This window comes from Magallana gigas, chromosome 7 (genome assembly GCF_963853765.1).
Source record: "Magallana gigas chromosome 7, xbMagGiga1.1, whole genome shotgun sequence".
Taxonomy (NCBI): domain Eukaryota; kingdom Metazoa; phylum Mollusca; class Bivalvia; order Ostreida; family Ostreidae; genus Magallana; species Magallana gigas.
In genome coordinates, this window is record NC_088859.1 from 31,175,181 (window position 1) to 31,199,312 (window position 24,132).

Sequence of the window (24,132 nt, forward strand, 5' to 3'; positions counted from 1 at the left end):
TAGCGCGTGACGCAATGCAAATGATGATTTATCATGAATGGTATAAATTTTTGCATCTTGTATAAGAGTATTCATGTTTTGTTCATGTACATAATCAATAAAATAGCTTTAACAGCTTGGATTCATACATAACTGTTTCTTCTTTTCTCTGTGAAAATGTGTGCAATGACTACTTCATTAAAATGTGTTCCGGGGGGGGGGGGGGTGTCTATTTTTTCATGTTGCACTTGATTGAAGGATGAGACTTCCATGTTGATTTAACCACTTGAATATGTCTTTGGAATTGACCATCCTGTAGGCTAACGTTATAAAAACAACGGAAAGAACCACATCACTTCGGATATAAAGGTAGGTCGAATTTACTATTGTTCTAAGATTAAATATAACTCAAACCTGTTACAGGTATATTACAAATGTGCATGATTGAATTAATTACATTCTTTATTTGCACAAGATATACATCTTATGGCATAGGTTATTACATATTCTTAATAGCAATATTGAAATAATGGTATGGTACATGTACATGTAAAGTTCATTGACAGTGTATATAAAATAAAAAATTTACTAACAGGCGAAAAAAAAAATTAAAGTCGGTCCAATGTAATCCCTTTGCTGATGAATACATATTTACTCGCTCTTTGACAAGAGAAAGTGGTGCATATTCATTTAAAAATTTTGAATTAATAACCTCGTAAAACCCTAATGATGTCTGATTACTAATAGTTCAACATTGTTAATTAAGAATTTAATATTGAAGACCAGGAGGATGACGGAAGGATTTCAGTCTTGGGATACCACAACTGTTCACCATTGTTATTGACTTAGAATAAGATGTAAACAGTTATATAATTTGGAAAGTGAAACCAATCACCAACCTCAAAGAAAAAACACCGCTTTTTTTTTTAAATATCACCCTTCAATGCCTGTTTTGCATTAGATATGTATTTCTAAATATTTCTCAACACTGTCCATAAATTGTTAATTGTAAAATTGCTAAATGGTTAAACGCACCCAGAAATAAAGTACACTCGCCAAAAACTGCTTTTTAAAAACAATTTTATTTCATTAATCTTGAGGGTATTTCGTTTCAATCCTGATTTCATTATTAAAAGACTGAAATAATCTCTTGATATTTGATTTTTTTATGACTTTTTCAGAGAAATGTTTTAGCTTTGAGGTACCCTTTTTACGTGTAGCTTGAAACATTGCTGTGTATTATATCTTAATATAAATAAAATATGTTTGGTATTAAAACTGCAGTAGATACTTTAGTTTTATGAAAAATATTTGTATCCAAAACTAAAAAGAATTTAAATTTTTTAGGGAAAATGGATAATTTTCAGCTTGGAACCATTTCCGATTGAAACTAAACTGATCCTGACTGAAAATATGTTTGATTTATTATTATGAACAATTTTCACAAGACTATAATATTATAATGTTTTGTTTGGTTGTTGTAACATTAAAAAGGTGAATTTCGGTGGAAGCTGCAGTATTTTGTGAATGATTATGTAATGATTGCGGTCAATTTTATTTTTATCGGAGAATGGGGGGGGGGGGGGTATTTCATTTCATTTTTATTTAAATCACAATTATTTGATCAGCTACATGTTTTTAAGAACTATTTTATCCTTGGATTTTAAATAAGCATTAAATAAAAGGGTTTTTTTTATATTGGATGAAATGTCTACTTAACAGCAACCAAAACAATTTTTCAATTATTTCTTTAAATGATTGAAAATAACTGTTTTTATTTTAATCGATCAATATTAAATAGTGATTTTTTTCCCACTTTTTTCGGTGAATTTCTCATATTGCCGTGCTACAATGTACAACTATTTATGGATCTCGTACAAAAATGCTCAATACCCTCAACATATAGATTTTAAAAAACCAGTTACACGAAGTAGAACCCCTAAAATCATGTTAAATTTTAACCTCCTGTCTTTAAAAAAGTTCTGTCCAATGAAAACATTGTGTACAGTTGCCTTCTACATACAAACATATAAAACAAGGCATTGCGCAGGTATCTAAGGACATGGGCCCCGGGGGCACAGCGCTGGTGACGATTATGCCCCTGGTCGACAAACGACTCATCTTATTACGGCATGTAGATACACACACACTTCCTCAACCAAGGAACCTAGAGAATGAAAGAAAAGAAGGAATAAGTTAAAATTCATTTTTGTGAAAAAAATTGTGCTCAAAATGACTAATTATGTGATGGATATGACAGTTTGGGCTGTGTTTACTTCATGGATGCTTCAACATGCCGCTCAAGGTAAGGGGGCCAGGCTCCGTGGGATCTTCACTGGGATTGACATCGAGATGAGCAAGGAAGAAAACTATGTTTATTACTGAAAGGAGTAGGAGATTCTTCAATCTTGTATTTCCTATATTTTATTTAACCCATCTTAATTAGGAAGTTTTAAGATTTAGCGTATGCCACCGAAAAAAATTAAATGAAACTGATATCATTTTAAAAATAAACAAAATGAATATACACGTCTTTACCTGTTCAAAATAAATGAAAGAAACAAAAATTATATCAACCTTTGTAATTTATAGTAACAAGGCTCGGGAGAAGTACATCCCGTTTTCCTTTTATTGTGTGTGTTGTTGTTTTTTTTTTACTGTTGTCGAGGTGTCCATCCTTCATCTTAATAAGTTACTGACCTCATTCAATACGTCACGCGCCGAGACTCAGGGGAATCAATCGTCTTGTCCGGTTCCTGACAACTACTGTCCATGAAAATAAAAACTTAACGATATAAACTTACCCTAAATTGATGCAATTGTCTTTTTAAAATTAATAATTACATGTTCAATTATATATCGTGCAAAAGTTTTTATCTAAGTAAAGAAAAAACTTTCAAAAAAACCAAAAAAAAAACAACCACCGGCATATCATGTGGAAAACAATTTTAATGACACCACAAATGGATAAGCTATAATCAATCCCCGATGGTTTTCAGCCTTATCAGAATTACAACATATCAATCTTACCTCCATGTGTACACATAAGTTCAAGTACAGTAACTACTAGTATTTTGTGTGGGCGAAGATTCCAATATCAATGTAAAGATGAAAAAATATGTTTCAGCATCACAAACACAAAATACCTTTGTACACAATGCTCCTGCTTTTCTAGCAAAATATTAACCTTTTGTGGTAATGTATTTTACCTGGTTCTCTACCTCTAACTTCCAGGGTCGTGCCCGATGGGATTTTTCGGCTACCTGTGTCAGTACGCCTGTCACTGTCAGTACGGAGCGGCCTGTCACTCCGTCACCGGGGAATGCTTCGAGGACTGCGAGTTCGGGTGGAGCGGGAAACCCACCTGTCAGATACGTAGGTCCTCTCTCTGAAACATTATTTAAAAATCATATTGAAAATTTGATAAAGATTTTTTTTATATTTAAGAGGGCTGAATGTTGTGGTCATTTTTAGACCCTATTAATCTTCTTCAAAAGAAGAGCTCTGTATAGCTATATAGAAAACATTTCAAATAAAAAAAAAACCGATTTTTGGAATTTTTCTTTACTAAATATAATTATTTTATTATTTATTTCAACTTTGAGCAATGAGCTCATCAGCATTAAACACAAGTACATGTATAAACATATGCAAGGCACGCAAAATGCGAATAATGGTTTATAGCTAAACAAACCATTTTTGAAAATAAAAGGCTGATCTGATGGTTAACGTGTTGAACACTGAGCCTCCTTAATTAATTAAGAAAGGCGTTTTTTTTCAATATGTGCCATATAACAACATCAGCAGTGATTGGAATATTATTTTTCAATGATCTTAACAAAACACAAGCCACTAGCGACAAAAAGTAGTATAGACTTATTTCAGGAAAACATAAATGTGACACTTGTTTGAAATGTTGTTTAATAAACAACAAAGGTTATGCGCATGACAGTATGAACTACAACTTCTCAGTTTGACCTGCATTTTCCATGATCACTGAAAAATGTTGTTTACTACAAGATTTTTGCAACTAAGTTTTTTTTTAATCCTGCTTAATAAAATTCTGTTTTTCAATTAAATGGTTCATTAAAATAAAAGTAAATAAAAGCACTTGAAATTTCGTATTAGTAGTACGTATTAAGTGAAATGCTACAGCCCAAAATATATTAATAAATAGTGTTTTGTTCATAAAACAGAAAACGTTGCATTAGATAAAGTAACCTTACAAGATGGCCATAACACATCCGTGCTAGCTGTGGACGGAGTACGCGAACAGAACGGATCCACGGGACGGTGTACGCGAGCCTACAGCACTTCCAACGTATTCAGGGTCAAGTGGTACGTGGACCTAGGGAGGGAGTACCACATCAAACAGATCAAGATCTACTTTAGAAACGACGGTTAGTAAGCCTAGTTGATCAAGAAGATCAACTTTTTGCTATTAATTGTTTTCTCATCTCATCTAGTCGAAAACATGTATAATTTTATTTAATTTTATTTCATCAAAATTGTTCTTGTCAATGATATGTTATCAGAAATGGAGTTTTTTTATTAGAATGTACTTATCCTTTTGCAGAGCCATACAACGAGGGCAGACGGAAAGGAGTTCGAGTTTATGTGTCAAACACTCCCATGTTTACCAACGGCGCTCTCTGTTATACCAGCCAAATACAAGTAATGAAAATAACGAAAATCTAAAGCTCTGACATAAGCTTTTCACGTTTTTTATGTTTTTTAAAATTTGTTTGACATATATCTTATAGAGCAACAAATTCTTTACACCACCCGACATCCTTACACTGAATAACTGTACTCACAAAGCCCGTTACGTCACGATCTACAACCAGCGTCCTATGGTCAACCCGGCCGCCTGCCCTAAAACGGACTACTCGTGCTGGGCAAACCTAGAAATCTGTGAGGTTGAAGTCAACGGTGAGCATTGCAATTGGAACAAAATGAAAAAAAAAACCCACATAAAACTGAAAAATCTTTACTGATTTAGAGTTGCGGTTCTTAGCACCGTACGCCCATCTTGAAATTTTAAAACTAATTTCTTTGCAGCCTGCGCCTTTGGAACTTATGGCCCTTACTGTGAGAACCAGTGTAACTGTAAGGGTGAAACGTGTGACCCAGAGACAGGGCTCTGTCTGTCTGGCTGTTCAGAGGGGCGCATGGGACCCAAGTGTGACCAAGGTTAAGCATCATGTATCTTATTCCCTTCGATTCTGGTTTCATAAAATTGCAGTCTTTTCTTGCAAAGTATAAATTTCATTTTATTTACATAGACATGATATGCAAACAGTAAAGTTAAGGTGAATTCATGTTTGGGTTGTTTTACAGATTGCCCATCTGGTCTGTTTGGTGAAAATTGCGCCAATTTTTGTGGCTACTGTTTGAATGGCGAGGCCTGTGACCCTGTTTCTGGAAAATGCCCTGGGAGCAAATGTGAGGCCGGGTGGGAGGGGCCAATGTGTAAGCAAGGTAAATTGTCTTCAAAGCAGATGTTAGAATCTTACTCTTTACACTTCGTTGTCTGTCATTTTACGATTCATCGTTATATTTCGATTATTTAGTGGTAATAATTTTATATTTCAGAATGTAAAAAATACAAATATGGAGCCGCGTGTCAGTATGACTGCGGGAATTGCCTCAATCTCAAGGACTGCGAAAAAACATCGGGAATATGTAAAGAGGGTTGTCACAGTAGCTGGTATGGACCGAACTGCAATTATTGTAAGTAAAAATAAAGATTGCGGAAAAATCTAATATAATTTTGGTTAAGATGCAGGTTTTACCAAAAGAATTTGAAACAATTTCGACAGTTTAGCTAAAGATAGATGTTCCTTCAATTTTTTTTTATATATTTTGCAAAAACAGTTCAAAACAACGCAATACAGTTAGGTTCTAATGTTTGTATTTTGTATCGTTGTAGCCTGTCCTATTGGGACATACGGCGGAGCGTGCGACAAAATCTGTGGTAATTGTGCAGACAGCGCCCCATGTCACTCAACGACGGGGGCGTGTCCTAATGGGTGTCACCCGGGGTATATGTCGGACCGCTGCGACATGCGTACGTCAACAATAACATTAATTAAACACATATCTATTTATATTATTACAGTTACTGGCATACCTTTTCTGTTTTGCTTGGCGACCATTTTAATTACATGCATGTGCATTATATTTAAGTTACTTGTACTGTTGTACGTGTATGTAAGGTGCAACGTATTTCATATACTTTTCGTAGGCTGTAAGACTAATTTGATAATTCTGTTATGAACTCCGTATATAATGAAGTAAATTGTTCTAGAAAGAGACATGTTTCTTATGAGAGAGACGTGGTTCCTTAATGAATATGGTGATTTCCTTGAATGTGAAAAATGTATTTATATGCGTATATTTATTTGAAAATGTTCAATTTTCATGAAAAGAATGCCCTAGATTTACATACGGAAAAGGCTGCTTCCAACGCTGTGGAAACTGTGCGAATGGTGCCACATGTAATCACGTGACAGGCGCATGTCCCGAAGGATGCATGCCGGGATATACAGGAAATAAATGTGACAAAGGTAAGATGTTTAGTATTTTGATATGAGATTCATTTTTTTTTTTCATTTTTATAAATAGCTTGTCTCAAAATAGTATATATTGTGCAAATTTTATTTCCGTATTTTAGTTTGTGAGACTGGTTTCTATGGAGACAGTTGTCAACTACCGTGTAACAGTTGTCGAGATCTGAAATGTCATCACGTGACAGGACAGTGCATTGATAACTGTCAGCCTGGATGGAAAAATTTGCCTTTCTGTGACCAAAGTAAATATATTTCTAACTTTTCTACATTCGAGGCGAAGGTTTTGTAAAGCTAGGAAATTATTGAAAATAAAAGAATCTAACGGTATTCAATCAAAGTAAACAGAAGGGTTTTTTATTATTGATAATGTATAGATATCTCACTATGTGTGAGAACTTGACTGATCAGGCGAGCAGAGTGGTTCGCGAGCCAAGTGTTATTAGACTGTAATTGATAATCCATGATCTGATTAGTTTTATGCGTTTTCAGAATGTACTCCAGGGATGTTTGGCGACCAATGTATCAATATCTGTGGTCCATGTAAAGACAATCAACCATGTGATCACGTGACCGGTGATTGTGCTGATGGCTGCCAACCAGGATGGAGGGGGGTGCAGTGCTCAGAGAGTAAATAATACGTCCAAATATCTGAAAACCAAGAACAAATTTTTTTAAGTACTAAAGAATAGGATCATCTGACAGACTTCTACGCTTAAGCAAGTCATCAAATCAAACATTGAATATCATAGTCAGCTATAAGTTAATACATTTGTTATGATTTTTGTAACATTGTTTACATTACAAAATGACTTTATTTTCACTAAATTGGATTTCCAGCCTGCCCCTTAAACACATACGGAGACCAGTGTTTGTCCAAGTGTGGACACTGTGTAGGAAATATCACATGTAACCCGGAAGACGGGGTCTGTCCAGAGGGATGCCGAGACGGCTATATAGGCAACAAATGTAATCAAATAGAGAAATTCGATCATTACGCCATCTTCAAATGACGTATTTGATTTTTTTTTTATCTAAAAATAAAATTCTCTTGATAAATTCCTGTCTATAGCTGTTTTAAAAGACTGACAGTAACGATTAGTTAAAGAATTTGAATTAAAATGTTTCAGGTGTTTCTACAAAATCGGAGCAGATGGCACCAATGACTGCCGTGATCGGAGGAACGGCAGGTGGCGCAGTGCTCGCTGTCTTACTTGTGATCTTGGCTGTTATATTAATCAAGTAGGTTTGAACAAACTTTTTTTAAGGGAGAGGGTTATTACATTCTACTGTATATGAAATATGTCATATGTTTATAAATGATTTTTTTTTATTGACACAATTGCAAAAAAAAATATTTTTGAATTCGTAGAAAGAGGAAAGAAAAGAATCAAGGGAGCCCAGCTGTGGATCTGAACATGAACGCTCAATACGCTAACGGTTTGTCAGCTTCCAATTACAAACCCCATTCTGTAGCTTTCCTACGCCTTTATTTACTCTATTGCCATAATGAATAATTAATCACCCAGATTAACAAATATAGGCGACAAATGCCAGGTTAATGATAGCACGATTGATAAGAGTGTTTGATTGGTGGTGTTCTTTTTTTAGCAGTGATGTTCGGGAACCTGGATGAACTAGATAACCGGAGCTTCCGGATCAGCGCTAGTTCCGCCGTGTACTATAACCTGGACATTGAGAGGGGAATTCACATCAACCAGCTTAATGAGTACATTCACACTCTGGAAGCCAATCCGGAGAAATACCAGACACAGTTTGATGTTAGTAGCTCTGGTACACGCATTATGTATCTAGGTCATATTAACGAGGCTAATTAAACGCTTCTATTTCATATTCTTAGAAGATAGGATTTTGCGTTGTTGCATTTTACCATGCAATTAGCCTAAGGAGTAACTGTATTTTTAGATTTTTTTTCTTCATTGGGGATCTTATGATGGTGCCATGGCTTTAAGTAGTTTTTCTTTCTTTTTCTCATTTCGCTGAGATATTGGTTAATTAAACTAAGTGTATCTTATTCCCTTTCATACTGTGCAAATACATTAAGTGTGTCAGTATTGTACCAGTCCATCAAACCATCCAAAACTAACATGCTTTTTTCAGGAACTAAAAGACTGTCCAAGATTTCTTCACGTAGAGGGTCAGAAAAAAGAAAATAAAACAAAGAATCGGTTCTTGACCACCTTCCCGTGTAAGTCTTAACTCGCAATTCAAAACAGAATCGATTATTCAAATCCATGGCATTTACGCTGACAAAATTTTTATTTGTATGTTTAAAAAATTTATTGAATTTTCTTGCAGATGACCATTCTAGGGTCGTTCTTACGTTTATGAAGGACAGGAGTGGTTCGGACTACATCAATGCTAACTACATAGATGTATGTATTCAAACCTGAAAGTCAATCTCTAATTGACTCATTAGCTAGCACGGCTCTTAATTAGTAACTTCAGTAACACATGGCTTAAAAAATATTGTCTAAAAAAATACAGTGAATACCAGCGAGCGGGCAACTGTCTCTAACATTAAGAAGCCTGCAGATGTTCATATATACAGAAAGTAACGCATATCTTTATGCATCGCCACCAAAAGATCTTTATTAAAGATCTATGTTTTGAGTGGCTGCAATATGGGGGAGTTTTTAATGTGCAAAACCCTGTCGTTTTTATTTCATTATTATCATTGGAGGTTTTTTTTTGGGGGGGGGGGACAAAAATGTTTGCTAGAAGTTTTAAGTAGAGTTTGTTCGTATTCATAGATATATGATTTAGATCTGACTGACTGTCGGTGAGAACTTAATGAAGTTTGACATTTGGTTGTATTGTAGAGCATGGAAGAACGAAAGAAATATATTGCAACCCAAGGTAATAACCGATTAACCGACCAAACTTTATCTTTAACAAGTTCATGATATGTCGGCCACAGGCACTCGATGCATGACCCCTCCACTTTTTAAATCTTCTATATAAAAAAAGTCAGACATATTTTCAACTAATATCTTAACTAATATCTTAATTTACATTCATGTATATATTGTTTTGTAGAAACTGTAACCTAATTAAGTATAATAGCTACTTTTTAATGAAATTATGAATGTCGGTCCATGATTTACTTTATTAAAAAAATCAATATTATGTCTACTGAAACATAAACAAGAAAAAATTGTGAGTCGGCCCAATTGTTTTTTAATTTCCATTAAGATATTGAAAAGGGGGTTAACGTAATCCATGCTCCAAGTGCCTGTGATGTCGGTATGCATACTTCTCCTTTGAATTCAAGTACTTGCAGTGATTGAGAATATGAGTAGAATATCAAAGTCATGATACGTAAACAAAGTATAATAATATTATTTTAAGTCTGTTTAATGTTTAATAGGACCAAAAATTAACACCATCATTGACTTCTGGAGAATGGTATGGCAAGAAAACGTGCATCAGATCATCATGCTAACCAATATCATAGAAGACGGAAAGGTAAGTCAAGGTTGTCTCTATGACAACAGTTCAGAATTAACTTATAAATATAACCATTCTAGATATGCATTTTATCTTTAGTTAGAAATTTTGGTGAAATGAGATTTTTATTTAGTAATTTTTTTTCAAAGGTTAAATGCGAGCACTATTGGCCAGAGAGCGACGAACCTTTGATCCTAGGAGATCTGGATATCCGTCTGCAATCAGACAAACATTTTGCAAGCTACAGTATTCGTCAAATGACTCTATCATATGAGGTACTGGTCAAATGCTGTAGTCAATAAGTTGAATGAAACACAAAGACATTTTTTAAAAGCATTTGATAAATCCTGAAATATATATTAGGACCTATTGCAGTTATTTGTTGATTATTTTAGGGAGAAACCAGGCGGATTCATCAGTTTCATTTTACGGGATGGCCGGATCACGGAATTCCAGAAACTCTGGAGTTGGTACACTTCCTGAAACGGGTCCAGTCCAGTGAGTTCTATGACCAGAGTCCCATGCTAGTTCACTGCAGGTTGGTTACATTCCCTGTGTACCTTTCTTTCTATGCACTAGCTGTCTTTTCATAGGTTGTTTTGATGTCCATGTTTTTATTGTTTCCCATGTCTTGCCATAGTGCGGGAGTTGGACGAACGGGTACATTCATAGCGCTGGATTCTCTCCACCAACATGGACTCAAAATACAGTTTGTGGAAATCCTTGGATATATCAAACGAATGCGTGAATGTCGGATGTCTATGATACAGAATGTGGTTTGTATTCAGATTTGGACACAACAATACTAGTACATGTACATGTATTTAGAACTAATAAAAACAGTAATTACGAAAATATGAACGGAGAATGAAATAATAGACAACATTCACAAAAGTTTGAAATAGAGGGATGATATTTTTGCTGTAATCATTAATTTATTGCAAGTCTCCGCGCATCTTTTGACGATTCCATGATAGAATGTCATGTTAGTGCTAAGTATGTCTCACCCTGCTGTGTTTTAGGACCAATACCGTCTGCTTCACTTTGCCCTACTAGAAGCATTCACATATCGCGAGACGTCTGTGCCACAGGCGGAGTTCATGGACTACTACAAGAAAATATGTCGTCAGAAGCCTCGCCTTCTCTACGAGGAATTCCAGGTAACTAAGTCTGCTCCTCCTAACATCCAAAACGGAAGTAGGTTCTTTAATGTGTTACAGGGACAAAAAATGATCAGACAGACGACGACGTCCTTAGCAGCAAATAAATGAACGAACAGGGTTAATAAGACATCGCACACAGCACTAAAAAAATAATTGTCTTTCATAGTCATTAAAATTCTACCCATACCTATGTTAACCAGGTCAATAAGAACCTTGCCATCCATTGAGGAGGAAATGGCGGTTTTCGTTTACCATGTACTTTGCTCTGAAAGTGCTGTGGTTTTGTTTTTTAAAGCGAACTGGGATTTTCATTTGATAATCCCATTCTTTAGTATCGGTTACATTTTAATGAATGTTCTGACAAAATATATTTCTTTCAGTCTAAGTGTGAATGAAGCATCAAGATAAATAATATTAACGTTTCGTTTGAAATATGTACTCTTCCCTTCCTCAAAGTTCTAAATAGTGATTGATTTCGTTCTTAAGAAGAAGAAAAAAAACTCGATAATTTGCTGAGGAGAAAAGTAGGGTGAAGTTTTTTTAAAATTATTTTTATACCATTAACATTTTTTATTCTCTTCATACCACCCATACATAGCTTCTCAATTTCTAAACGATAAATTGGGGCTAGCTGTCGCTAATGAGTCCTGCTTACAAAAGATGGGCTTTTTATTTATCGACAACTTATACTTATTATTTGGCATTAAGACAGTACAATTATCCTATTTCTGCAGATTCTAAATGACAGCAAACCCAAGTACGTATCCATGGACTGGACAGCTGCTATAACGGACGAGAATCAACTCAAAAATCAGTCGTCTGCTGTCCTTGCCGGTAAGTTCCGGACATTCCCGCCATGATTTACGGCTGCGAACTATAGAGCGCTAATGGAGCTTATAATGCCATCATTTTATATTTGTTTTTAATTTCAGTGGATCAATTTAGACCATACTTGAATACGTACGTGCCCGGAACAAACGATTACATCAATGCAGTGATCATTCCAGTGAGTCCAAACGCTTCCCTTGCCTCGACCTTTTAACCCGATAATAATCAATGAAAGCGAATTAATATCTGTGTCCCTACAAGTATTCAAAAGCAGATTTATATGATAATTACTACCATAAAGGTTTGAAGGTTACAGTCAAATAGTCGAGCTCAGGGAGATGCTTTTAATGCCAAGAATCCAAACTTATTAAGTGTCTACATGAGTACTCCTCTGAGTTTTGGAATGTCATTATCCATCCAGTTTCGAGTGTTATTTGTGTATGTAAGATGAAGCAAATACGATCAAACACAATACAAATAAGATGCAATAATCGCACATAACTTGTACACATAAATAACCGAAGAGCTTGACTTGATTTCAGTCTCTGAAACCTGACATGGATTACGTCATCACACAGAGCCCTCTACCGGCCACAATTGTTGACCTCTGGCGTCTTGTTTATGACCATGACATTGACGTCATTGTGTCACTTAACTCACCTGTTGACGAGAAAGAGGTAGAGTACAGTCAAGAGATAGACAAACCAATCGTGTCCCTTCGTATTGCAGTTAAAAAGTATATCATAAGAACACAAACCCTCTCCTCTCCATCCCCATATAATCATAATTTATCAATTCATATTTTAATAATATTAAATTAATGGGTTATGATTTGTATATGATCAATTGAATGATAATGGAAGTCGTGATATGTAACTTGTATTCAACGTACTGCCACTTTATAGAATAAAATGTTGTAATTCGAAATAAACATTGCATGTTAGGGTACAACAATGTTTGGTCTTAATCAGGTTACGTCCCGAAAACATAAAATCTAACAAACATTTCAAGAATTATTTCAAAAAGTTTTCAAATCCTAGAAATCGGCGACCTGGTGGCCGAGTGACGGCGACACGGCGTGCTACGGCCCTCTCTACGTCAGGACGGCGTCCACAGAGCAACAGAACCAGGGCTGTTTGTCCAGGTTTATACAGATATTCAAAAAGGTAAGCTCATCTCAAAATCACAATCCCTCTTTTTTGTTCCTCTCTCTCTCTCTCTCTCTCTCTCTCTCTCTCTCTCTCTCTCTCTCTCTCTCTCTGTTGTTTCCATCGCCCCGTTATCATTATGATGGATACAAAGCAACTCCCAAAGCACCCGTATCAAATATTGATGAGTGAATGATGTCACAAGATTTTCCAATGACCTATTGGTTAATCTGTTTAATCATTAATAAAATGGTATTAGGATATCTCTATATCATTCAATAGCTTGTGTATACGTAGTAATTACTATGCTTGCAAGTCAAGCTTCCACTGACAAAAGTACCCCCCCCCCATTTATTTTACAGAATTATCTGAATTATCTGAAAAACATGAACTCTGTTATTCCTAAAACACTTTTATCATTGAGAGAGGAAGGAATTTTAAATATTCTGATTATCAGAATAAAATAATTTTTATCTCGAAAACTGAATCCTTTTCAAACGAGAAGGGATATTTCTATCTAGGGATGTTGCATAAAATATGTATTCATCTCGGTGAGCAGACGTTGTGGTTGGAGAGAAATTGATAAGTGGAGGTTAGGGCAGGATCAAAAAGTCAACGTCTTACAAAAACTGAATTCAAATAGTTTTCTTGTAGACCCTTCTGAAAACTTAATATTTTAGTTGAATTATCAGGTACTATAAATAGTCTGTATTTCTTTCATTTAATGGCATTTTTTTTTTAATTGCCAATAATATAAAGACCTGTGTGAATTGTGCACGATTTTATGTAACACCCTCTCTCTCTCTCTCTCTCTCTCTCTCTCTCTTAAAAAATTGTTTTATTACACTTAAGGGGTCGGGTGAAACACGAGGACTGACATCTTTCCACTTAAGCGGTTGGCCGGAGGAGCGGGAAACTCCAAAAACTTTCCAGACGACACTGTCAGTCATCCGGGAAGTTCAGCAGACGATAACATCCACCAGTCGTATCCTGGTCATGTGCAAGTAAGTGTCGTCTGCCGACTCATTCCTCCCGGTTTTACGAATTTGATTTTTAAACCTTAGTTTTCACCAAAATATGTAACTGTAGCTTTGTAAATCGAAAAATCATCCATAATTTATGACAGATGGGATGACAAACAATTTGAGACCGAAATGTTGCAGACATCAAAGCAAACAGTACTAGTGTTCAATAACAAATTGAAAAATTGGGGAAAAATACGACACTTTTATTTTGGTATTGACTTAGCATGGAGTACTATCTGTGATGATACTATGATAAACTTCTATATAAAAGTACGATATCAGTGTTTTGGGATCCGAGTATTCGATGAGGTAAATACACTGACGTCAAAATTAAGGGATAATGTGCTTACCGGGAGCAAACACAACCAACATGATATATAACTATTTTCAATAAAAGACAATTTGGTCACAATATTGAATTAAATGGAGCATCTCGATTGATTTCTTACTGTCAATTTAATTTCGTACAATTAATTTTTAGGAATGGTGCCAAGTGTAGCGGTTTGTATTGCGCGCTCAGTCTTATCCTAGATCGGATCAAATTGGAGGATCAAGTTGACGTATTCCATACCGTCCGAAAACTTCAAATCCGCCGTCCACAATTTATACAAAGCATAGTAAGTTAATAACCCCCTACCCAAACTACATGAATTTATTCTTTTCAGGAAACTCATTAAAGCACGTAACATTTGCATTTTTAATAATTTCAGGAACAATATAGCTGGCTATATGATGCCGTGGCGGAACATTTAAATACAGCGGTATACGGAAACCTGTGATTAATGGGTCCAACCTGCTGTCAGTATCTTCAATTATCTACACTTTTCGATCGGCCATTGAGAACTGTAGATTTTTTGTTGCATCTCAGCTGCTGAATCTATTACCTGTAGTGTCGACCAAGTTACATAATCGAACTTCAATGCCCGTCATGATTACCTGATAGCGAAATGACAATCTGTTGCTCAGCAAATAAATTACGTCCGTGACTTTTTTCCACAAAAAAAAAACATTGACAAAGTACATCTAGGTGCGCCTCAATGATTGAAAGGTTGTGGTATTCCTACCTACAAATTGTCAACGCCAATAGTATTTATATGATGATTTATTTTATTTACTTTATTTAACATTTTCTTGTATTTTTTTATTAATAAAATTATTTTTACATCTCCCATTTGAGAGCATTGTCCATCTTGAACACAGTAAGTGGTTAAATCACATTCACAAACATCCAAATCTCAGCTACTGTCGCCTGAGTTTGTTTGTAGCGAACGATTTATCAATCGCGTCTGGTCTGGCCGAAATTTCTGTACAACGGCGAAAAACAGGAAAGTATTTGGTCAGAATCAATCCATCTAAGAAAGGGTTTCTCCTATGGATTTACTGAGGAATGGTTCACCTGCCCCGTTGTGGTAAGATTGTTGGCTCAACTCACCCTGCCTCACCCGCGATATCTCCTCAATATCTCCTACACCCGGCACTTTGGAGCTTATTTGCTTTCTTTGAAAGCACAGGTGAACTTTTATGAACTGAATTATTCTGGTCAATAGAGTTTTACGAAACAAAATATACACCCAAGGGTCCATGATTTGATTGAATGAAGCCATTCGAATGAATATCAAATCTCGAATAACGTCTTTCTCTTTGAGGCCTGTCTGTATAAGAAAGACTCGAATCTGAAAAGAAAATAAACAACAAAATTAAAAACAACGCTTTAAGAAGTTATTTCATACGTTTCTTTCTTTAACTTATGTAATTTTCGTGGGTTTTTATTTTTGCGTCCTACTTGTCTTCAGTATTAATGATAATCTGTTTGAATTGAGGGACCGACAATAATCGAACTTTCATATTACATATCTTATATTTATCTCACCTCGGAAATTGCCGTAAGAGGGCTGGATGGATGGTCATGGCTATTTTAAGACCACATTTTGTACATACTAGTATCAATCTCATTTAGACGTAGGGCTTTGATAAAATTCTAATTTTAAACCTAAAATTGGATATTTTCTTTACTTATTTTAGTTTATAGCTTCAAAAATTGGTGTAATGCTTTAATGTATAATTGTAATTTGTCGAGCATCCAACCTCCTTAGTATATAATATATAAAATACAAAATTATAATTGCTTATAGATTCGTTGTTTCTTTTTCCGCGTTTGAAAATAATGGAAGAAAAACTACTTAAATCATTACAAATAAATGTGTAATTTAAGTGAGAGGTGGAATGAGGAAGTTTAAAATTCATTTCTATGGATTCACGCAAATGACATACTCCCGTATATATTGATAAAAGACATTGTGTTACATTACATTTTTTTAAATTTGAAGTAAAAATCATTTAGGGAGGGGATGGGGTAATGGACCTGAGCATGCAAAGATGTTTATCCGATACTCTCTATAGACTTGAAAAGCTTGAACAATGGGATACATAAATTTCTCACCATGAGTGGCGCCCAGCACACACTGACTATGGTCAAAATTCCGATTAAAAACACCACCATCTGAATCTCGCAGGCCTTACGGTGAAGAGACAAGACAGTCCGGAGGACCACAAAGTTGAGAATGATAATCACAGTGAGCGCACTAAGTCCTAACACACTGTACATGTAGGCGAATAATTTCACCCGGAAGGTGGCCCCGTAATAATCGAAAAAACACCAGGTCCCCGGGAAATGGTGGACGTTGTCCCCTACCCCGATGAGAGGGAGACAGGCCATCACTAGGGCTGCGGTTAGCAATATTGGGAACACGTATTTCACCCGGGCCGGGTTCACATGGGCGCTGTAAAAATAAGGTTTATTTAGAGCAAGATACCGGTCCATGGCCATTGCGGCCAGAATGAATATGGTTGCCAGTCCTGCAAATATCATCATAAAAGAAGCATAGTTGCATAGCGGCCGTCCGCCCTGCCACTTTAGTCCATTGGCATACACTAACAGAATGACGGGCGAGGTAGCGCACGTCCCCAATAGATCGGTGATGGCCAGAGCTCCAACTAGGCGGTAAAACACGGATTGTTTCTGCTGTTTGCGGGAACTGTACAGCACCACCAGGGCCAGACTGTTCCCCAGGACCCCCGCCGCGAACATGACGGAGGGGACGGCCATGGAGACTATCCTACTGACGGACACATTGCTCCGTGGCTCCAGGAATTCCGTCTGGTTCATCTTGAGGTGATGTTTTTATTTGACACGGCTAATCGGTTGATATCTTTGCCACCATCTACAAAAACAGCACAGGAAATGTTATACTTGTGTAGCTCTATATATAGCTCCTATCAAGGTTTTTCATAAGTCAAAGGATATCCTGATTTTAGCAGTCGGCTATTGGGTCTTTCCTGTGTCCGAACTTTCATTGTTTGTTGTTTTTTCGCGTCCTGGTTTTATAACCGATATGCTTTCGAGGACATATCCACCCCTTCTAACACCTGGTCTATTGTGTTCCCTGCTTTAAAGATTTAGTAGTTCTTTTTTTTATTCCCTTAATCAGGTCCCGAGAGAATTATGAGATTAATAAACAACAAAATATTCTACGCATAATTGTTGCAATGTTAACTATAATATCTGGCAATGTCAATTAACCACTTTTGAGGCTCTACACTTAGTTTACATAACATCTATGTAATTTTTGAGACGTTATAAGGCAAAGAAAGCTGTCAGACACCCCCGGCTTATCTTTTGTTGTTTACTTAAAAAACAAATAGGCATGCTGTTTGAACCTGCTCGAATACTGCTTTCATGTAGAATGATCTGCTATATTTCCTTGCTTAAATTGTTTCAATCGTATGAAGAATATAACTAATTACTGTTTCTCTCTTGTGTTTTCTATTCTCTATTCATCTTAGTTAAGTATACGATTGAAAAAGAAATTTGAGGTAACCTAGGACGATTCGTTTTCCCCAAATTATATTAGAATCAACCAAAACTTAGAAGTTTTGATCGATGAAATTCATTGCACTTAACAAGAAAATCATTGATATCCATTTAAAAAAAATGAAATCCATCTACTTTGTCTGTCCGCTTGACCTATTTGGATAAATAGGTTTTCTTGATAACAGTCGAACAACATTTTAGCATGGTCATATTTGGTTTTTAATTATTTTGAACAGTATACCCCTAGAAGAGGAGGAAGATGGAGGAACATAGCAGTAGCTCATTAATATCGTATGCGTAATACAAACTTTGCTTGCTCTAACGCGATTTTTTTTTTATTGGGGGGTTTTGCACTAGGTTCCTTTGGACAGGATTTAATCTGCTCTTACTGAAGTTTGACCACCTAAGTTTTCAAAAAACCTTAACGTGGTAGAGAGAGGGGGAAATTTGCTTTATATTTTGGTTATATTGGGTTATTTTTCAACATATGGTCTATTCTGTTAATTTGATTTACCTTCAAACTAATTGATGTGAAAAATACACTCTCTTTCAAAAATCTTTGAATGCCTCGTCGGTCATTTTTACTACGTATACAGAAATCGAAAAATTATGGAAGTTTGAATGAATTCAACCCTTTTATATGTATTATCAATCTAGAAGTCACCGTGAGAGAGAGAGAGAGAGAGAGAGAGAGAGAGAGAGAGAGAGAGAGAGAGAGAGTTACCTTGAAGGATTAAATTGAGCTAGTTCCTTTTCTGTCATTATTCTTGACTGCCACTGTACAACGATGTCGTACGTATAGATTTATTTTATCAGGAGTCCAGGCGATCGACCTCACTACACCCCGTGGTCCCCGCTGTACAGAGAGCGGATTTAGAGCTGGAACAATATTGTATCTACAGCCACTGAACCATAACCTCACAGCGTCTCCCCGGACTGACTTCCACGTGAGGCAAATTACACAGCGCGGATTCGTTGTTTACAAATCATGCAAAATCTCACCGGTACACACATATTTAATCGACTTAAAGAGCTTTGATTTGTGACTTGTCGTTTATTTTCGCTTTAATTAATTACATGGATATGATTAATTTCCATACCCACGCAAAATGAGGTTTTCCTTGATGTATTACTTTAGTATTTATAATCATCATACCGTGTAACAGAGGGGAGTACAGGTAGTCTATTACTGTAGCACTGTATCCCAGCAAGGTGATAAAACAATTGAAATTCTTGTTTGTTGTACTACTATAAATGTATTTGTTTGTAACATAAATCGAATTCTTACTTAGTTTTTGTTATATATGTACTCATGGCATTTGAGTGATATTGGCTATTTGATTACTTTTGACATCATTGTTTTGATAAGATTAACTCTGCCATTGCTAACTCAAATTAATTAGATCACTTATAGCTTACCCGGTATTTCGCATGAGCTAAAAATATTGTACATTGGTTAAATTGGGTTTAAGATCACACGTGTTCGGGAAACGGTTGAGATACTTTCGTTAATGTCAGTTAAGATAGATGTAAATACACATGCACACGCCCGGATGTACGCAAAAAAAAAAAACAACCAAAAAAAACAAAAAACCAATTAGCATATTTGAAAGAAAATCCTTGATTTAAGAAGTAGAAACAAACTCAATTCGGGTGAATTCTCTTTTCATGGCATAGTTCTATGTTCTTTAAATGTCTCATGCAAAACTTAGAGAAAACTTAAAAGTTAGCAAGAAGATAGTGCAGCACATGTTTCACTGTAAGAGGAAATCATTTCATATTACTTGTAAAATACTAAATGCGCTATATCTGTACGAGCATACATAATAAATAAATTGGAGGTTTGTACGTTTGGACGTTTAGCGTTTGAAAGCGTTATATGACGCAAAAATAACGCGAGTGTACTTGCAAACGTCTACCAAAAATTGTTAAAATTCAAGAGAGTAGGGTTAGGTTTCTCATGCTAAGTTTGGGTATTACTTGTCATCCAGCTATATATGAAATGTCTTCATTATTCAGAACTTCCCATTCTGTTTTGGGGCCCTTAGCATATGACGAGCAATGAGGCAAATATTACAAAAATTTTGAAATTCGTGGGTCAGCACGTGGTGCGAGGACTAGATTGGGGTGTAATTAAATTCGTATGTATGCACAAAACCGAGTTTAGACTAATGACAAGCAATTTTCTTTATATTTAACAGATAAAGGGGAAGGGGGTCATCCCTACAGTAATGACATGAATGTGATTTGATATATTTAAAAAAAAGGCCCAAACCATATACATGTATTGTGAACGATTCTTGCCGTTCATGGCAGGACACATTGTTAAGTCGGGAAAACACATATTGGGTCATCCCCTCCCCTCGCATTCTAAAATCAGTCAAATTATATTTTAATAAAAACAGTCGCTGCTATCTCAAAAGAGCCTTCTTAAATAAACTGTATGTATACATACATACATACATACATACATAAAGTTTTTATCTGTTTGGATGAACATGTACATCAAGATAGTGTATGAGTTTTACGTGCTCAATCCTCCTCCCTTCAGTTTACATACATCTTGATAACTCGATCATTTTCAAAATTGATTTATGAAGTTGTAAATTTTAATTAAATTCAGTTTATAATTCATAATCAATTTCATAACCTTGAAATCTTTTAATTTTTCGTCTTTTAAATCTATTTTTTTTTACATTCAAGAATTATTCATGAAAAATTATATTTAAACAATTCGAAATCTCAATCTATGAGGGATCATGATGCGTGATGAATTATGTACACATTTATGTAGCTATCAATTGATACTTTTCCAGGAACATAAAATACATTAATCCATTGATTTTTTCCAGCATTTGTCAACATTTCATTAGCGTGTTTGTTACCTGATTCGGATCTTTATCATTAGTATGGTTGAATTTGATCTTTTTGCTCAGGGTGATAAGGAAACTGAGCTCCTTGCAGACGAAACTCCACAAATGCCGGGGAAAGAGCGAAGGTAAACGTTCGGGAAAAAACTGAGGAAAAATATTCTCCGATGAAAATCATTAAACAAAAAAAAAGAGAATGAAAGATTTTGGAGAACATTGATAAATGCCGTCAGGACATTTGATTGTTTTCCTGTATAAATGTATATAAATGCTTTCATGTCTAAAGAACCTTCTATTATAAAACACCTACAAATATATACAGAACACGAATTTCATGGACACAATTCTCATTTGATTTTTTTAATAATTTGAGAATTTGAGACATGCCGTGTATTCTATAAGGGTGTATAGACTAATTGTATTTCTGTTCTACGATATTATTTTTTCTGCTCCAAAAAATTAAAATATACAAGATAATTTTCTTAAAATCACTTGCCTGGCGTCTACCTGAGACCATCTCTGATGTAATAATAAAAAAAACTGTACCTTGAGGATCGGCAATATAGACACGTTAGTAGCTCACCCCTTTTGCAGTTGAAGCAATTGGTACATTTTGCAATATAAGACTATTAATATGGTTTCGGGAAAAAAAAACAACGCACGAAACGCACAAGGATCAGTTTGATGTTACCAACTGTAGGTTATATTTACTAAAGAAAAATCATTTGTACCTATATCAGTGGAATTCACTAAATGTAGAAGCCAGAACAGTCACCTCAATCATTTATTTTGCAAACATATGCCTAATGTAACGAAACCCCCTATTTATTTCTCTTTTGGTAAACGGTGTACCAACACAATTCATACAAAGCTGAGACACAACTGTGTATGAAATTATGATCTTTGTAAACGCAATATTATAAATAATCCGTTGTGTTTATGTGGTAAAACAGAAGATGTGTAAAAACTACTCTATAGCGAGAAACAACATGTTTGATAAATTATTTATGTTAAATTTAGTCAATATTGATACTAATTTACTTTTATATATTGTAACGACAACCTACCTTTACATATTAACAAAAACATTTTTGCTACGTGCAAAAGTTTACTGCAGTACAGATGATTCTTTGAGATTTAAACTTGTTTTTGAGTATATCAATATTAAACAGTTGTTGAGTGGGGTCGAGGGCAACAGTTAGTCTGTCGGACCGGCTCGCAAACTGATGCCCGCGGCCGACAGATTAACTGTTGCCCTCGACCCCACTCAACAACTGTTTTGTTACACCCCCTTCTAATCAATAACTCGTTTTCGCGGAAAGTGACGTTACCGGTCAACAGTCTTTTTTAACAATCGAATTTAACAGTTCCAATCCAACAGTCAAAATGCTGGACTTTTTGTGTATGGAGTTATATAGTAACTGTTTTACAGGGGTATAACAAATTCGGCCTTGAGCAACAGTTTGCGAGCCGGTCCGACAGACTAACTGTTGCTCTCGACCCCAGTCAACAACTATATTGTTAATAAAAAAAATCTTTTGTTCTAATTTATATGCATGGCAATTATTTTTATATTTAATGAGAAGAACTACTTAGTTGTTAGAACTTGTTTTTGATCCTCTTGAGTAATCAATTAATGAAATATGTACAAAACAACAAGTTAGGGAGAGTAGTTTTATGAGAAAAAAGCAATAGATAACCTTGAGGACAAACAGAAAGACAACCTTAAGTTATAAGCGAGTTACAAAGATCACAATCCTTCGCTAATGTAAACAAAGCTTTTGTTTACATTTTGAACGTTGAAGTAAAAATACCAGTTGAATGTGTTAATCGTTAGGAACTGGTTAGTTATGCTTAAAATGAATAAGAGGATTGATAAATCAGATTGAAAAAGATTTTTTACTGGTATATTGAACCTATGTAAACAAAAACGGGACACGAGCCTTGTTTACATGACGAAGAATTGTGAGCCCTGTATCTTCCTTAAAACTCATCGACTGGCACCCAAATTTGATTGATTATTGGAAATACATCCTAGAGCATTGTATATAATAAAAACAGAGAAATAAAATTTGACCGAAATCGTGACTATGCCCCTTTAAAGGGAATATGGGGAGGGTAGCAGCTTGACGTTTCTGGTAGATTTGGTGGGTTTGTAATGGATCAAGACTGAACTCTTCAAGTTCAAGATATATATTCTGTAATATAATTTTTGCATTAGTGTAAACATGTTAAAGGTCCTTTTAACTCTGACACAACAAACCCAAAATACTTTTTAAAAAAAAGATCGTCGTTTCAGGTGCGAGCAATTTGCTTCATTTGCCTCCACTGCGCTAAGACCGTGAAATTCTAACTAAAAATGTTTAAATGTACCGAAAAAAATAATGCAAATTCCTACCCATATTAAGATACATGTACATAATGGAAATACGTTTATTTATTTTTATCATTTAACTCTACAACTTGTTAAATCACAGGAAATTTTAATCCGCATAACTACATGTATCTACTCTTTGTTTGGTTTTTATTTTTGATAAATTTATTGTAATAACATTAACATGACTTGCGCAGTATAAGCTAAATTAAGCCCGAAATCATGAAATATTACAATTTCCTAGAAATTACATTCCAAATTGTGCTTATAAATCGGTTAAGAGAAGGATATAAATCAAAATGAATATCCGCCTGATTAAAAACCATGTCACTTTCCTGTTTAAATAGAAGGATTTATGTCAATAGAATTTAACGTCCTGCTATTACGTTACGGCGTGCTGTGACACCATTAAGACGTGTAGCATCTCTAATCTCGAGGGTGGTTACAATGAAACAGTTTCTGTATAAATGCTGTATTGACATGCAATATTATTTACAAAATTTAAACATCTCTTTCGTTATATTTCACAGATTGGGCACGCAATGTGATCCCGATGCTCATGGAAAAAGTTTGACAATTTCCTATTTTCAGATATTTGAATTTTGAACCCAATTTAGTTTTCATGATGCGGTCGGTGCATGTATCGAAAAGGCAATGTTTTCCCATCTGTCTGACAGCGGCATTAATATGATTAGGTCATCTATATAGACGCCAAAGATTTCTTTGAGATGCTTTCTTTTAACAATCCATCTGGAAAACTCTCATCAAACTTGGGTAAAAATTAAGTAGCCAGGACATGGCCTGGATAAAGAAAAGATAGCAAGATGTGCACAA

The 24,132-nt window shown here is 35.3% G+C and overlaps 2 protein-coding genes and 1 long non-coding RNA gene across 5 annotated transcripts; 1 reads left to right on the top strand and 2 right to left on the bottom strand.

Moving 5' to 3' along the window:
* Window positions 1–1,824: 1,824 nt before the first annotated feature.
* Window positions 1,825–3,324, bottom strand: LOC105338782 (uncharacterized). 2 transcript variants are annotated; one of them, XR_010707662.1, is made up of 3 exons: window positions 3,189–3,324; window positions 2,680–2,745; window positions 1,825–2,146 (listed from the first exon to the last, which is right to left on the bottom strand). It is a non-coding gene; the product is annotated as an uncharacterized lncRNA (long non-coding RNA). The 2 variants fall into 2 exon arrangements; XR_010707663.1 differs by lacking the exon at window positions 3,189–3,324 and adding an exon at window positions 3,010–3,182.
* LOC105338820 (receptor-type tyrosine-protein phosphatase kappa) lies at window positions 2,123–15,219 on the top strand. Of its 2 annotated transcripts, none has more exons than XM_020071630.3 (31): window positions 2,123–2,284; window positions 3,214–3,354; window positions 4,176–4,379; window positions 4,556–4,653; window positions 4,743–4,911; window positions 5,041–5,172; window positions 5,320–5,460; window positions 5,575–5,712; window positions 5,912–6,049; window positions 6,411–6,548; window positions 6,656–6,793; window positions 7,041–7,178; window positions 7,389–7,517; window positions 7,679–7,790; window positions 7,921–7,988; window positions 8,160–8,329; window positions 8,670–8,757; window positions 8,868–8,944; window positions 9,392–9,428; window positions 9,940–10,037; window positions 10,169–10,294; window positions 10,415–10,557; window positions 10,660–10,795; window positions 11,042–11,179; window positions 11,917–12,016; window positions 12,115–12,188; window positions 12,553–12,687; window positions 13,051–13,176; window positions 14,011–14,162; window positions 14,665–14,800; window positions 14,894–15,219. In XM_020071630.3, the coding sequence occupies exons 1-31, from the start codon at window positions 2,212–2,214 to the stop codon at window positions 14,960–14,962; spliced, it is 3,762 nt and encodes a 1,253-aa protein (XP_019927189.3). In that variant the 5' UTR covers window positions 2,123–2,211; the 3' UTR covers window positions 14,963–15,219. The 2 variants fall into 2 exon arrangements, with proteins under 2 accessions (XP_019927189.3, XP_019927190.3); XM_020071631.3 differs by having other exon boundaries at window positions 8,163–8,329.
* Window positions 15,220–15,269: 50 nt separating this feature from the next.
* On the bottom strand, window positions 15,270–19,114 carry LOC105338783 (prostaglandin E2 receptor EP4 subtype). The gene is made up of 3 exons (XM_011444042.4): window positions 18,779–19,114; window positions 16,624–17,404; window positions 15,270–15,856 (listed from the first exon to the last, which is right to left on the bottom strand). Exons 2-3 carry the CDS (start codon window positions 17,347–17,349, stop codon window positions 15,536–15,538), a joined length of 1,047 nt encoding a protein of 348 aa, XP_011442344.3. The 5' UTR covers window positions 17,350–17,404; window positions 18,779–19,114; the 3' UTR covers window positions 15,270–15,535.
* Window positions 19,115–24,132: the final 5,018 nt, after the last annotated feature.